The sequence below is a fragment of the Gracilinanus agilis genome, chromosome 2 (genome assembly GCF_016433145.1).
Source record: "Gracilinanus agilis isolate LMUSP501 chromosome 2, AgileGrace, whole genome shotgun sequence".
Lineage (NCBI taxonomy): Eukaryota > Metazoa > Chordata > Mammalia > Didelphimorphia > Didelphidae > Gracilinanus > Gracilinanus agilis.
Window position 1 is genome coordinate 48,528,738 of NC_058131.1, and position 16,003 is coordinate 48,544,740.

A 16,003-nucleotide genomic window follows, 5' to 3' on the forward strand; every position below is an offset into this window, starting at 1 on the left:
ATTTTTAGTGAGCTGCCTCAACCAGCCCCATACCGAGTCTTTGAGCCAAGAGGAGAAGACCATGGACTTCTTTAACTATTTTAGAAAAGCTTCCAAAGCAGAGAGCCCAGTAGCTTTGGCCATCTGATGAGACAATGACAGTCACTAGATGTCCAAAAAGTTTTGACACTTTTGGGGGGGGGGACAGGTATACTTCTTTTTTCTTCCCAGCCCTGCTTCTAACTTTATGGACTTTGCCACAGTGCTTTGGCTGCCATCTTACCCTGGAACTTCCCTCTTCCCTGAGGCCTCAGGAACATACTTTGTCCCTTTGATCTTCTCACCTTGGAATATCCCTCCATCATGCACAACAGTATTTCATCACCATCATATATCACAACTTATTCAGTTATTTGGGGTTTTCTTGGCAAAAATACTGGAGTGGTTGGCCATTTCTTCTTCCAGTTCATTTTACAGATGAGGAACGGAGGCAAACAGGGTTAAAATGACTTGCTCAGGGTCACACAGCTACAAGTGTCTGAGGCTGGATTTGTACTCAAAAAAGATGAGTCTTCCTGACTCCAAGCTCAATGCTCTCTATCCATCATGTCAAGCTGGCTGCCTCCTGTGACTCTGGGTAAGACACCCCATCTCTTTAGCTTCTATTGCCTCATCTGTAAAATGAAGACATTGGATTAAAAAATGCAAGGTCTCGCCAGTTTTCAACCCATTATCCTATGGTCCTTTCTAGAACATAAGCTTTCCGAGGGGAGGGACTCATTTTTGTCTTTATAGCTCCAGTGGGTAATTCATAAATGTTTGTAGAACAATTGAACAACCCTCTTTTCCTTCCCTCCGGGGCAACGCTAATTCCCCCTTGGCATCAGCAGAAAAAGGTAGTTGAGAGCCCACTTCAAATAGCTCATCTCTTTGTCATCCAATTCAGTGGCAGAGAAGTGATTTCTTTTTATCAATGCCCCTTTATTGGTAGGTAAACAGGTGTGTCCTTTGGTGTCTTTCATGGCTCCATGCTCTATTTACCCACACTTTTGTCTGTTATAAAAGAAGCTAGAGGTTATAATAATAAGTGATGGTTATCTCCAAGCTATCCAACAAAGGGTCATTGACTCACAGACTGCCTCTCTGACTCAGCTAGGTCAAGTTGTAGCAAGGCTAGGGTGTGGATGGGCAATGTGAGTGGCTACCCTCACATCTTCCTGGGTCATTCTCCTCTTACCAGGGCTGCTACCCCACTGGACATGGTTTTGGGTGAGTCGTTTCTCTTAGATCAGCTTCTTTTTTTTAAATTGTTTTTTCACTCCTGTCCCACTCTTCATGACCCCATTTATGGGGTTTTCTTGGCAGAGATACTAAATTGGTTTGTCATTTCCTTCTCCAGTTCATTTTACAGAGGAGGAAAACTCAGGTAAGCAAGTTTCTATTTACACTGTTCATTTTTTATTTGTACATTGTGTGCATCATCTCTTCCATTTGAATGTAAGCTCCTTGAGGGCAGGGGATTTTTTTGAATTTCTTTGTAACCTTTCCTTGCCTGGATATTGTTTTCATTTTTTTAATATATTGGCTCTGCCTATCCATGAACAATATTTTTCTAATTGTTTAGATCTGACTTTAGGCAATTTTGTTTAGTAGTGTCCAACTTTTTGTGACTCCATATGGGTTTTCTTGGCTAAGATACAGACTGGTTTGCCATTTTCTTCTCCAGTGTATTAAAGCAAAAAGAGGATAAGTGACTTGCTCAGGGTCACACAGCTAGTGAATATCTAAAGTTGGATTTGAACTCAGGTCTTCTTGAGTCTAGGCCCAGCCCTCTGTCTACTAAGCCACCTAGCTGCTTGCAATATAATGAGTGCTTATTTTGTGTTTCTTGCCTGACTTATTGCCTGATTTGGGAGATGGAGGTAACAAAGAAAGAGGAATTTTAAAAGACTCCAATGTTTTTAAACCTAGGGGACCAGGTGAACATCATAAATGTGTCTAGAGGAATGGATCGAGAGCCAAGCCTAGAGACAGGAAATCCTGGATTCAAATCTGGTCTCAGACACCTCCTAGCTGTGTGACCCTGGGCAAGTCACTTAACCCCCATTGCCCAGCCCTTACCACTCTTCTGCCTTGGAACCAATATACAGTATTGATTCTAAGATGGAAGGTAAGGGTTTAAAAAAAATAAAATAAATGCATCTAGAGGTTATGCTTACAATGACTATAGGGACACTGGGAAATAGAACTGAATCAGGGAGGGAGTGTTTTTTTTTTTTAAACCCTTAACTTCTGTGTATTGGCTCCTTGGTGGAAGAGTGGTAAGGGTGGGCAATGGGGGTCATGACTTGCCCAGGGTCACATAGCTGGAAGTGTCTGAGGCTGGATTTGAACCTAGGATCTCCTGTCTCTAGGCCTGACTCTCAATCCACTGAACTACCCAGCTGCCCCTGAGGGAAGCATTTTCTGAGAAGGGAAAGAAGAATCTAGGGAGGGAAGGAGTTTCTGGGTTATAATGTTTCAGGAAGGAAGGGCATCTGAGTGTGGCATCCTATCATTTTCAGGTCATGAAACTTTCAGAGAGACACTTAGTTCATAGGTTTTTTGGGGAAATAATTACCCCCCTCTGCCCACCCCCCAAAAAGGGTAGGCTCCTCTTTCTACTTGTCCTGAATCTAGAATTATTACAATGATATAATTATTAGAGGAAGGAGCCAGAATGGAAACCAGAGAATTGACAGGCTTATTTCCCAGGATGTCCCCAGCTGACTCCAGGATCCTTATTGGCTCACTCTCAGAATATCTGCCAGCTAGGAAATTGGGAAGGGAGGTGAGGGAAGGACGGAAGGCGAATAAGACACAAATTTCCGTGATGACCTTTTTTGTCTAATGAAAGGGAGGGATGTGTGAGAGTGATGGTTTGCTGTGGGGGCAACAACCAGAAAGGAAATACAAGGAGCTCTGGAACCCTTCCCCCCTTTTTGTAGCGGGCATCCTCCTCCTTGGGCAGTGTTGTTGGTGGCTGGCTAAAGCAGTTTTTTGTCGATCCTACCAAAGCCTGGAAAGAACCCTCGATTTCAAGGCTGTCTGGGTCGATACCAGTCAGGGCACGACTCTTCATCCCTGGCAATCCTGGAGCCCCAGATCGTGGGCTCAGTCTCATTATTATTCCAGGGTCCCAGAGGGTCTAGTGAAGTTTTAAGTTTTAATGGATTAAAACTGCATCAAGGCTTTTGGGACATCCTGTATGAATGTGTATTATGATGATGAAGTATATTTACAGGTATGGAGTTGGGAGGAAAAAAATGCCCTGAACCTCGTCTAGAGATTTTCTTTTATCTGGTCCTTTCTATAAACACAAGATTCTTCTATCTTCTCTTCTAGAGACCTGGGAAATGCTGTGCGTTTTAAAAAAAAATTGTGTTTATTAGGGGCAGCTGAGTGGCTCAGTGGTTTGAGAGCCAGGCCTGGAGATGGGAGGTCCTGGGTTCAAATCTGACCTTGGATACTTCCTAGTTGTGTGATCCTGGGCAAGTCACTTAACCCCCATCGCCTAGCCCTGGACACTCTTCTGCCTTGGAACCAACACTTAATTCTAAGATGGAAGGTAAAGGTTTAAAAAATTTTGTTTATGAGGCAGATTTTGTTTTTATTTTGTTGAGCAGAGACATTTAAAGGTCAGATTTTTACAAGGTAATAGCGATTCCCCCAAAAGTAACAAGCCAGAACAAAATCTTTTTTGCTTTGAGTAAATAAAAAAAAAGTAAAATAAAATGGAAAGAGGTGGGTAAAGTAGGGGGGTTTCCTTTTATTCCATCCAGGGTTGATTGGCGATTAATAATGTGGAAAGGAGAGGTCTAATTCTCCCCTGTTCCTAGCTGTGGAACCCCAGGACAATTCTGCAGGAGGGAGAAAAGCCCTTGGGCTCCAAGTCAGAGAAGACAAAGAGATGTAGAAAAGGAATCAAGGCTGAAAGGTCTTGAAAGGGGGGCAGGTACGTGAAGTGGGAAAATAATAAGCAATGATCAGGACATTGTGTACTTGAGGGCCACGCAGAGCTCTGCTGTCATTCATTCATGGAGAATGGGGGGGGGGGACGATTCCCAATTTTGGTGCCACGAAGTCTGAAACAGGCGACCCTGGAGACCCCCAGGTTTTGCTGAAATGGGTTTCTATCTGGGGATGTGTCTCAACTCTTCATTTCCCAGCATGCTCAGGGTTGGCTGCATGACCCAGGAGGACGAGGAGCTGAGCGATGAATAAATGGGAAAGAAGGTTTGCCAGGCTGCTGCCCACGGCGGGCGGCAGGGAGCTGAGGGGGAGGTGGGGCAGTCTGAGAGTTGCATTGTCGCAGCTCACTGCAGAGATTTTGCGGCATGTGATTGCAGAGTTGTCTGCCTGCAGAATGAGGAGCCCCAGAAAGGTCATTTGTCCTCCCTCTCCGGCAGGTGTATCGCCTCCCTCGGGGCGCAGCTGGCACCCCGCAGGACCCAGGCCAGTCCGGCTTTGCTGCTCTTCAGTCTCCTCTGCCTTTGCCTGGGAAAGAAGCGCTGAACTTCCATCTCTGACTTGGGGGGGATTTTCCTTTCTGCAAAGATCCAGGAAGCTCATGTGGTTTCCCAGTGAGCCAGAGTCCTCTCCCCTAATCCATCTTAAGGAAGGCGGCAGATGGGACTGCACTGAGGGTTTCTGATGTCCCACGAGCTCTGCTCACCCCAAATGTTCAGAGGGGGGGTACTCTGGGGGGGGTTTGGGCGAGAACAAATGAACAACGTCGAATGGCCCCAACTGAGGCTGAGCAGTAGGGCTGAGGACTGAGAAAGGGGAGGGAGAGGCAGTGTTTCAAGGCAATATTTGCAGAAACTGTCCTCCTGGGTAAAAAGAATAAAGCTGACTTTAAAAAAAATCCAACAAGACTGTCAAGGCAAGGGTGTCCATTTGTTTTCTGTTTTACAACATTTATCGTCTTGACTCCAAAGTGCTTTTTCAGAAAGGGAGCAAACGAGAAGGATCGGTGGCCCAAACAGAGCACCCAACTCCTTGGAGCTCATCGCTCCAAAAATTTAAAAAAAAAAAAATTAGAACAAATAAACCCTCACCTTCCATCTTAGAATCAATACTGCTTATTGGTTCCAAGGCAGAAGAGGGGTAAGGGCTAGGCAACGGGGGATAAGTGACTTGCCCAGGGTCACACAGCTAAGTGTCTGAGACCAGAAACTTCCTGACTTTAGGTTCAGTGCTCTATACACTATACCACTTAGCTGCCCTGAGGGGTGAATATATTGCTAAGATATATATCTATATATTTCCCCCCCCACATAAAATTATTTGATCCTTGAAATAACTCAGTGAGTTGGCTTTTATTATTATCTCTAGTTTTCAGAAGATGAACCTCAGGTCTGGGAGGTCTCAAGGTCACACCCAGCTAGTGAGTGTTGAAGGTGGGATTCAAAGCCAGCTGTTCCTGACTCCAAGTGCAGGAGGGTATCTATTGGGCCATCTTGCCCAGACTACAGATTAGTCAGTAAAAGGTGCTGAGAGCATGGTGGATCTTGTGCCAGGGCCTGGCTAGAGATGGAAGGGGAGGAGAGACTAGAATTGGGAGGGTGGTCCTGCCTCTACTGTCACCCTCAGGGACTTTCCTCCTCCTGAGATATACTCCAAGGCCTTGGAAACAACGTGGACCAACCAGAGAACTGAACCTTGGAGAGAGGAAGAGGAGGACTCGGGCAAAGAAAGGAGGAAAGGAAAGAAGGGCCTGGTAGAGCCCTGCTGGAGAGATATGAGTGACATACATACATACATGTACATGTATGTTTGCTTGTATACATGCATCTCTCTCAATCCCTCCCTCCATTCCTCTATCCATTCATCCATCCATCTCTCCCTCTCTATTTCTCCATCAATCTCCCCCTTTTTCTCCATCAATCTCCACCTATTTCTCCATATTTCTTTACTCATTTCTCCATCTCCCCCTCTCTATTTCTCTCCATCCATCCATCTCTCCCTCCATTTCTCATTATCTCTATCCATCTAAATCTCCATTTCTTTCTCTCTCCATCCATCCATCTATCCATTTATCTCTCTCCATCTTAATATGGTTCACCATGTAAAGTTAAGCAGAGAATGAAAAAGGAAGTAGGAGAGAGCCAGGCCTAGAGAGCAGAGTTCAAATCTGCCATCAGATACTTCTTAGTTCTGTAACTCCAGGCAGTTCCCTTACACCCCCCCAGCCTTTACCACTCTTCTGCCTTGGAACTGATACCCAGTATTGATTCTAAGATGGAATGTGAGGGTTAAAAAAAAAGGGAAGGTGATTCTGGCTGGCAATTTGGAATCATGCTCAAGGACCTATAAAAGAATGCCTGCCCTTTGATCCAGCCATACCATTGCTGGGTTTGTACCCCAAAGAGATCATAGATAAACAGACTTGTATGAAAATATAGCTGCGTTTTTTGTGATGGCAACAAACTGGAAAAGGAGGGAATGTCCTTCAATTGGGGAATGGCTGAACAAATTATGGTATATGCGGGTGATGGAATACTATTGTGCTCAAAGGAATAACAAACTGGAGGAATTCCAGGTGAACTGGAGAGACCTCCAGGAACTGATGCAGAGTGAAAGGAGCAGAGCCAGGAGAACTTTGTACACAGAGACTGATATACTGTGGTAAAATCCAATGCAATGGACCTCTGTACCAGCAGCAATACAATGACCCAGGACAATTCTGAGGGATTTATGGTAAAGATGCTACCCACATTCAGAGGAAGGACTGCAGGAGAGGAAACATAAGAAAAACAACTGCTTGAACGCATGGGTCGGGGTGGACATGACTGAGGGTGTGGACTCGAAACTACCACACCAATGCAACCACCAACAATTTGGAAATAGGTCTTGATCAAGGACACATGACAAAACCAGTGGAAATGTGCGTCGGCCATGGGTGGGGGGGGAAGGGGAAAGTAGGAGCATGAATCATGTGACCATGTTAAAAATGATTATTAAATGTTTAAAAAAATGTAAAAAAAAATTAAAAAAAAAAAAAGGGAAGGTGGAGAGTGGATAAAGTGTGTTTAGACTTGAGAGTCAAGATTCCAGCTCAAATTTTGCCTCAGAAACGTACTAATTGTGTGTGACCTTGGGTAAACGGCTTGCCACTCTCAGCCTCAGTTTCTCCTCCATAAAATGGGGATTATAATAGCACGGATCTCCTGGGGTGGTTGTGCTCTGCGAACTACACATGCTGGCTATTACCCCTGACGTGAAGGTATTTCCAAATAATAGCACAGAACTCGGGTGACTGAAGTCTTCACTACTAAAATGTCGAAATTAGCCGAGGCTGTGCTTCCTCTTCAGCAGGATACCCCTGGCCACTTCCGTGTCTGGCCAGGCTCTAAAAGTCCCCCCCCCCCCACCGCTTCTGGTGCCCGGGGCAGATACCAGCCCACTCGCAACTTGGCTCTGTGACTAACCCTGCCTTCAATGCCCCTCCCATCAACCCCCACAGCTGCATCTTTCTTCGGAAAATGTTTTCTTGATGCCTTTTTTACGTCACCATCATTGAGGTTATTTTATTTTGTATCCTGTAAGCGACCAATGCCTTCAAGCAACCCACACGCCTGCCCAGGTAAACAGGCATCCATCACTTTCGTTGGGAAACCTCTCCCCGCATAACCCAGTCACACGAGTGGGGGATTTAGGAAAAACCGTGGAGAAGCAGCTTCGTGTCACGGACAATGTGCCGGCCCCTGGCGCGTCGGTGAGGCCGGGAGAGAGGGCAGAGGGCGGCTTCTTCCCCAATGCTTCCCCTTCCGGTCCCGTGAGCGCTCCCCTCCCCCCTGCCCTGTACCCCTGGGGGGGGGGGGCCTCGGTGTGGCCCGGGGCAGAGGTCTGGGCGGGCAGGCAGGAGCCGCTGACTCGCTCAGCGTCTGGGCTGGGCTTCCCTCCTCCATGAGATGAGGGGTGGCTGGGCCAGCCGGCCTCCCTCCCGAGGCCCCCACCCGGCCGTTCTAGGGGGATGTTCTCGCTAAGAGCTCAGATCTCGGCCGGGAAGGGCGCACTTCCGGGCAGGGATGGGCGCACTTCCGGGCAGGGATGGGCGGGGCTGCCCGGGGGCCTCCGGGTCCAGGCCTCAGTGGAGCACCCAGGGCGGGAGGTCTAGGGCAGCACCACTATCTTCTTCTCCAAGGTCTGCGGCGGGAACAGGAAGCGCCGCATGATGTCATCGAGCTCTTCCAGGGCGAGCTGGGCGTGCAGCCGGGCTGCCTCGTCTGGCTCGGAGCGGGCCACGTGCTTCAGCAGGCGGTAAAGGTCCTTCAGGACGTCTCTCAGCACCTGGCGGGGGAGGCAAACAGGCAGGGCGGTAAAGATACGGGAAGGGACGCTTTCCCATCCCGTCCTGCTCCCCTAGCCTTCGCGGGTACCTCCTGGGGCAGCTCCTTCGACCTCCCTTGGAGGCCTCCCTCCCGGGCCCGGCAGCCCCTCCCCCTGGAAGCCAGGAGAGTCTACACACGGCCAGCGCCACGGGGTCACCCCAGTACAAGGCCCCGGGGAATCTCTAGGAGCCCCCCAAGGTCACCCCCTTTCTTTCCTAGGCAGGTCGGATCTCCCCACGCTTTTCTGCCCATCTATCTGTGAAATAAAGGCCCCGAATAAAATGAGTGGGTTTCCCCAGGCACTGCCGGATTCCACAGATTTCCAAAGAAAGGTGCTACTTTGGATATCAAGAGAGCCAGAGCCTGCAGGGATAGAAAAGAAAAAGAAAAGGCGGGAAGGGGGGGGGCATGGGGTGCTGAGATGATAGAGCAGCATCACTTTTACTAATGGACACGGATATACTGAGAGGCACTGCTGGGCCTGCAGTCTGGTAAAGGAGTTCAAATCCAGCCTCTGTCATGTGCTAGGGGTGTGACCCTGGGCAAGTCACTAAACCTCTGACTGCCACCGTTTCTTATTGGGAAAATGGGAAGTACAGCTCCTACCTCTCAGGGCTGTTATGAGGCTCAGATAATATATATATATAGTGACTGGCCCATAGGGAACATTTATATAGTACCTACATATGTATGCATGTGGCAGGCAAAGGATCAGAAGACTGAGTCTAAGAAAGGGTTCCACAAAGGCTTCTATCCCATTTTTTCTATCCCATCTTCCACTCAGTAGGAGAACACAGGGCTGTTGTCAGGGGAGGGAGGGAGCCAGAGATGGGACACACACACACATTCACTCCCTCTTTCCCTCTACCTCCTCCCACCCTGGATCAGAGGCAAGAGATGAGAGGAACCCCCTGAAAGAATCAGCTTCCTAGAGCAGGGTCAGGCCCTCCTCCTGCAGCACAGAACACAGGTGGTTGGCGATGGCGTCTTCTTTTTAACTCCACTTATGACCTGCTGGCACAGGGAAGCTTAGGAAAGAACCTGGAAGGCAAGCCCTCAGGGAGCTCAGTGGATAGAAAGCCAGACCTAGGGATGGGAGATCCTGGGTTCAAATCTGGCATCAGATACTTCCTAGTTGTGTGACCCTGGGCAAGTCACTTAACCCCCATTGCCTACCCTTACTGCTCTTCTGCCTTGGAGCCAACACTCATAGTATTGTTTCTAAGATGGAAGGTGGGGGTTAAAAAAAAGAGATATTAAAAAAAGGCTAGATTCTGGATTTTCCACACCAAGCGCTGTGCCCTATATGATTAGAATAACGATAACTTTCATTTAATACTGTTTTCTCCTTGAATAGAGGAGTTACCTGTCAAAGGTCATTCCCGACAGCTGCAGAATCTCCCATTGAGGCACCGTGTGTCAAGAGCGACTTCTTTTTAATTAAAAACTTAATTCCAATAAGTCACCATAGCACCCTTCCTCATGGAATCCCTGTAACTCTGGGAATCCCAGCACTTCCTCCGGACTCCCCATGGATCAAAGCACCGTGTCAAGGAGGGATTGTCGTCAAATCCCTGGGATCACAGGTGGAGTATGAAGAGAGTTCAAAGGTAAAGTTACACCCAGGAGTCTCTGTGGTGGGCAGGATACAGGCAATCCCAGCGAGGAAACCTCTCATTAACAGTTCAGCACACCTGCTGCTTGCCCCCCTCTGCACCAAGGGAGGGGGCAAATTCACCCAGGGAGAGCTGGCTGGCTTTACAGCAGTGGGGGGTGAAAATGAGCCCCTTTTGCTGTTGGAGATGCACTTTGGTTGAGGATATCTTGAGGAAGTCATCAAATTCTCTGTTTGGAAAATGTCATGGAGGGACGGCAAGGGCACATTACCAAAAGAATTTGAAAATTTCCCCTCTTCCTGGCACAGGCTTGTTGCGGCATGTAAAATGGATGCTGCTGGGAGAGGGGCAGTCGATTGGGATGGCCTTGGCTCAGAACAGATCATGGAAAGCCGGGGTATATTCAAAAGGAACAGGAAGAGCTCTATGGGGCCTTAAGCACCCAGGTGCAATCACAATAGCAAAGTCAGAAATGAGCATTTCTGCCTGCCTCAAAGAGTCTGACCCAGAACAATGGATAGGACAGTGAAAACCAAAAAGAAAAAAGTGACAAATTAAAAGTGATCTTACAAAGTGAAGTCAGATGAATGTCTTCAATGATTCTGTATTTATTTTAGGATTATCAAAAATAATTACAAATGACCACAATCCCTAGGGAAGAAGATCCAGCAGAATTTTTCTTCTTTTTTTTTAATTTTAAGTGGCAAAAAGTTTGAGTAAAGTATTTTTGAAATGTAACCTATAATGCTAAGAGGTGAAATACAAAATATTCAGGTATATCTCCCTATGGCAAAGTATAAAAATGAGTGAATTTCTTGCCCAACTCTACCTTCTCCTCTTATTCCCTTTCAAACCCCAGTTCTGGAATTCTCTATTCATTGTGCTGTCGAGCAAAGCCAGAGGTAGTCACAGACTGTGTTGGATCCATTACTAATATTATCTACTCTCACCTGGGCCTCACCATTAGGTGTCAATCTTTTTTACTTGTCCCTGACTCTTTCTATCTTAATTCCTACAGCAACTATTTCAAACCTGTTCTAAAGCCATTTATGGTATCACCAACCCCATTTCCCTCCCTCCTTCCAGCAGAGGACCTTGTCTCACTCTTTACTGAAAAGGCACTTATCACAAATTCCCTCTTGTTCACCTGAATATCCTTCCTCCTTTGGTCCAGTCTTGAAGAATAAAGTGACCAGTTCCTTCAAACATTCCTTCTCTCTCCCCAATTATGAATTTCTACTTACCCACCAATTCTTCCCTTGTTGCTTACAAATATGCCCAGAGTTTTCCCATTCTTAAAAAAGTTACTTGATGCTACTTAAGCTATCATTCTATGCTTTTCTTCCTTTCAGAGTCAAACTCCAAGAAAATGCTATTTATCCTTTGGTCTCCACTGTCACTTCCCAATCATTTCCTGACTCATTACAATCTGGCTCCATTCTCATCATTTAATGGAAACTGCTCTCTCTAAAGTTACCACTGATGATGGAATACTATTGTGCTAAAAGGAATGATGAACTGGAGGAATTCCATGTGAACTGGAAAGACCTCCAGAGCGAAAGGAGCAGATCCAGGAGAACATTGTACACAGAGACAGATACAATGTGGCACAATTGAATATAATGGACTTCTTTACTAGCAGAAGTGCAATGATCCAGGACAATTCTGAGGGACTTATGAGGAAGATGCTATCCACATCCAGAGAAAGAACTGTGGGAGCAGAAATGCAGAAGAAAAACAACTGCTTGATCATATGGTTCGATGGGGGTGCAGAATAAATAAAAAGCACTTTTTTTTTATTTATTTATTTATTTATTTATTTTTATTTTAAACCCTTAACTTCTGTGTATTGACTTATAGGTGGAAGAGTTGGTAAGGGTAGGCAATGGGGGCCAAGTGACTTGCCCAAGGTCACACAGCTGGGAAGTGTCTGAGGTCAGATTTGAACCTAGGACCTCCCGTCTCTAGGCCTGGCTCTCAATCCACTGAGCCACCCAGCTGCCCCCCAAAAAGCACTTTTTTTTTTAAAGGACTTATTACGGGCCAAACACTGTGCTAGCTGGGAATACATATTGAAAAATAAAAGCAATCCTTGTCCTCAAAGAGCTTACAGTCTAATAGTGGGAGATGACACATAGGGGATGGCTAAGGAGGGAAATATTGGTTTGGAAAGTTACAAATTCGGCGAGTGGGGTCATAGAGGAATAGGCTGACATACTCTTTCCAGAAACAATGGCAAAATTAATTTGACTGTGCTTCTGGAACTTGGTAGAAAAGAAAGATAACAGTGGGTGAGACAAATGCTGGGAAAGAATTGAAGCATGACTAGAGAATTGGGCCAAGAAGTAGTAGAAGACTGAGGACAATACTGCTCCAGGATGAGACATGCATTATCAGACAAGACCAACATGTATTTGTTTTACTTTATTATGCATATTTGTTCAAATGAGGCTTTTTTTTTTGAGGGTAAGGGAAGAAAACATAAAGAGGTAGTGACAGAAATGGAAAGAAAGAAAATAGGGTTAATAAAATAATTTAAAAGACATGAGAATAGAAGGAAGTTCAAAAGGGGTCATCTACAGGCAGGGCAGTGTTATTATTATCATGTTAAATTTAAAAACAACTTTAAAGAAAAGAAACAAATGGGCATAGTAGAGGTTCCTGGTGTGTCCCTCTTCCTGTTTTTTGCCTGTGGAAATGTTCATACTTATGTTTGTCAAGTTGATGATCAAAAAAGGAAGCAGAAAAGAGGAGCAGTAAATCTATTGTGAGACAATTTGGGTCCTGGGAAAGACTAACCCCTGGGAATCACTAATTCAGATTTTGGTTGTAGACAGGCTAATTAAACAAAATATCTGATCAACTCAAACACCTGGACTAAGCTGGACAGCCAAGTTTCCCTACAGTGAGAGAGAGGAGTTCCTTCTGCACAGACGGGAAGGAAGCAAACCCCAATTAGGCCCAAGTGTTTCACTGCTTTGTCAGAGAGGTGAATAAGATAATGGGCAGTGAACGTATGAAAGGTGAAAGGGAAAAAAGTGCAGATGTTCCAGCCTCCTTGAGGAAGCTTCGGACTTGGAGAAGAATCAATAAAAGCTTACACCTCTGCTTTGATGGGTGCAGGACAAGAAAATGCCCATTTTAAACAAAAAGACCAGGCAGGCTCTTGAGACATTCCACTGAAAGCTCCGGGAGGGTCAGGAAACAAAGACGGCTGACTAATGTAGTCTGAGGATTGTTCTCTAAGCCTGGCAGGTATAGAATATTGAAGTGCTTAAGTTCTGAGCATTGTTATAAATCGAAGGTTGCTGAGCTTTAAAAAAAAAATCTTTTCTTTTTCAAAGCATTTTCTCTGTTAGACGCAGAGATAAATGCAGTTTTTACCCTTTCTAGATGGTGTCTGACTGTTACAAATGGAGAGAGTGCCTCAAGTGCTGATTGGAGGCTCTAGTAGGGAGGGTATTCCTAACTACCTTCATTGAAGAAGAGAGAGAGGGATTAACCACTGAAGTACCAAAGGGCTACTGGGAGGCAGACTGGCTGGGCAGCCAAGGGGACAGAGACCAAGATGGCAGCTAGCAATTAAGTGCTCCCAAAGGAGGCAGGAAGAGCGAAGCCAGATGACCCTTGGGATGGAGTCCATCTGGGCTGCTCCTGCCACTGAAGGGCTTCTTAGGGTCGTGCATCGATCTGGAGATGGCATGAAAAGAAGCCAGTGCCACCATGGTGGCTGAATGTTTTTAAATAGCAATCACAGGACTGCGGCAGCTTCCCTGCACCCCCACAGGCACAGAAATAGAACAAAGGAGGCTCAAAAAAAGGCTGGGTTTGGGCACAGGCAGCTGGCTGCAGCTTTCTGGACCTCCGGACCATTGTCCTTGGAAGGTGATTAAATCCTGGCATTCAAACTGAACTCAATTATGACTCACAACTCAGGAAGAAGGAGCTGCTGCCGGCCCACAGAGAGGGGCCAACAGGACTTCGGGCGTCCCGCAGGGAAGGGAACGCTTTGGTGAGGTGGCCCCAGAGAAGGCACCCCTGGGAGCTGCCCTCTGCTAAGCGAGCCCCGGGCTGTTCCTGGGCTGCAGGGCCCCAGGAGGCCGAGAGGGGAGGACGTGGCACCTCGGCTGGGTGCCGGGGCCTAAGCCACCTCGCCCAGGCTCTGTGCACCAACAGGAGGCACGTCCTAGGATTGGCCCCTTCATGGAAGGCATCTTGGAGATGCTCTGACCTAGTGCCAGGCGGGCAGGAGCTGGACTAGAGGCTGAGGCGAGATGCCTGGGAGGCGTGAGGGGATCACGGATGACACCCCAATGATATTATTATTTATTATACGAATAATAATTCTCCCAGATCCGCCCCAGCACGTCCACTCACAGAAAGCAGCCCGGCCTGGGCAGCCACTCCTTAAACACTGACCTGTCAGGGTCAGTCTTTGCCGGTCAGAATGAATGTGTTCGTGCCACAGGTTGGAGTGATGTCAGCCCACAGAGGCTGCGAGCCGGACCTTGGAACCCCCGCTCTGATGAGGTGGAAGCCCTGCCCTTGTGGAGCGCTCAGGCCTGACCCCTGCCTGGGGCTGACTAACGGGCCTGACAGGACGCTGGTGTCGCTCCACTCGGGGCAGACGGAACCATCCAGTCCCTCTCTGAGACCCGCTCTGGAGCCCCTGAGGGTCCCTATGGCATGTGCTGCTCCTTCCCTCCCCCTTTCTTTCCATCAATCCCTACCAGGTGTGGCCTTGAGGCCTTGGACCAGTCTGAGTCCTGCCCCGTCTGACCCGGGATGAGCAGGGACGCCGGAGCACGAGGGTCTCACCTTTCTTACCACAGCCCGAGAGCGCATTAGCTCGTCCCAGAGCGGAGCCGCACTGACACATGATAAACACTTAAAAGCTTTTCTTTGACATGCTGATACAATTTTTAAATAATCATAATCATTTTCTGAATTTTACCATCCCTCTTCTCTGCGATAGTGCTCCATTATGACCGTACACCTTGTTCAGTCATCCCCCAGTTGATGCGCATCCCCTCAATTTTCAGTTCTTTGCCGCCGTATAAAGAGCTGATTGAAATATTTTTAAATTTAATTTAAAGGACCTAACAAAGTAGGTCCTTTCCCCTATCTTTAATCTCTTTGGTATACAGACCTAGTTTGCGTATTGCCTTTTGGGCAAGGTTCCAAATTGCTCTCTAGATTGGTTGTATGCATTCATAGCTCCACCAACAGGGTATCAGTGTCCCAGTTTCCCCATATCTCCTCTAATATTTGTCATTTTCCTTTTTGATCATATTAGCCAGTCTAATAGGTGTGAGGTGGCACCTCAGAGTTTTTTAATTTGTATCTCTCTAATTAACAGTGACTTGGAGCATTTGTTCATATGGCTAGAGATAGTTTAATTTCTTAATCTGAGAATTGCCTGTTCATATCCTTTGACCGATTGTCTACTGGGGAGACAAAGGCTTTAAACGGCAAAGGTACTGAATACCTTGACAGGAGACAAAGACAAAACCAAACCCAACAGTCTGGGACTTCACAGAGCTTAAATTCTTGGCTGGATGAAAGATGGAGTAAAAATACGACTCATATACAGTTAATAGTGGCAATGGGGAGTCACAGAATGTTCTTGACCAAAGGATTAACATGGTCAGACTTGTGCTTTCGGAATAGCATGCTAGCCTCAGGATGGATGCGAAAAAAGGAGTCTCCAGGCAGGGGAGACCAATTAGAAGGCTACCCTGAAAGTCCAAGTGAGAGGGGAGGAGGGTCTGAAGAATAAACATCACTAATGATCTCGTTAATAATATCTTTTAGAACTTCTCCAGGAACAGCAGTCAGGTTCGCTGGCCTAGAATGTGCAGATTCTATTCTTTGCACCTGCCCTTCTCCAGGCACACAGAATTCCTCCTGTTTTCCACATTTTTAAAATATCACTGAAGGTGCTTCAGCAATCACGTCTGCCAGTTTTTTCAGTATTTTATGACTATACAGCTAATATTGATATACTTCTTCAAGGTTTTCCAAGCACTTCAC

The 16,003-nt window shown here is 46.7% G+C and overlaps 1 protein-coding gene and 1 long non-coding RNA gene across 2 annotated transcripts in view; one reads left to right on the forward strand and one right to left on the reverse strand.

Moving 5' to 3' along the window:
- Window positions 1-7,491: 7,491 nt before the first annotated feature.
- TANGO6 (transport and golgi organization 6 homolog) overlaps window positions 7,492-16,003 on the reverse strand; it is a 214,771-nt gene continuing 206,259 nt past the window's right edge. The window contains exon 18 of the mRNA XM_044663151.1: window positions 7,492-8,313. Within this exon, the coding sequence (XP_044519086.1) occupies window positions 8,137-8,313 (177 nt within the window). The 3' untranslated portion in view covers window positions 7,492-8,136. The remainder of the gene's footprint in view (window positions 8,314-16,003) is intronic.
- LOC123236750 lies at window positions 8,226-11,488 on the forward strand. The gene is made up of 3 exons (XR_006505433.1): window positions 8,226-8,283; window positions 9,712-9,964; window positions 11,323-11,488. It is a non-coding gene; the product is annotated as an uncharacterized LOC123236750 (long non-coding RNA).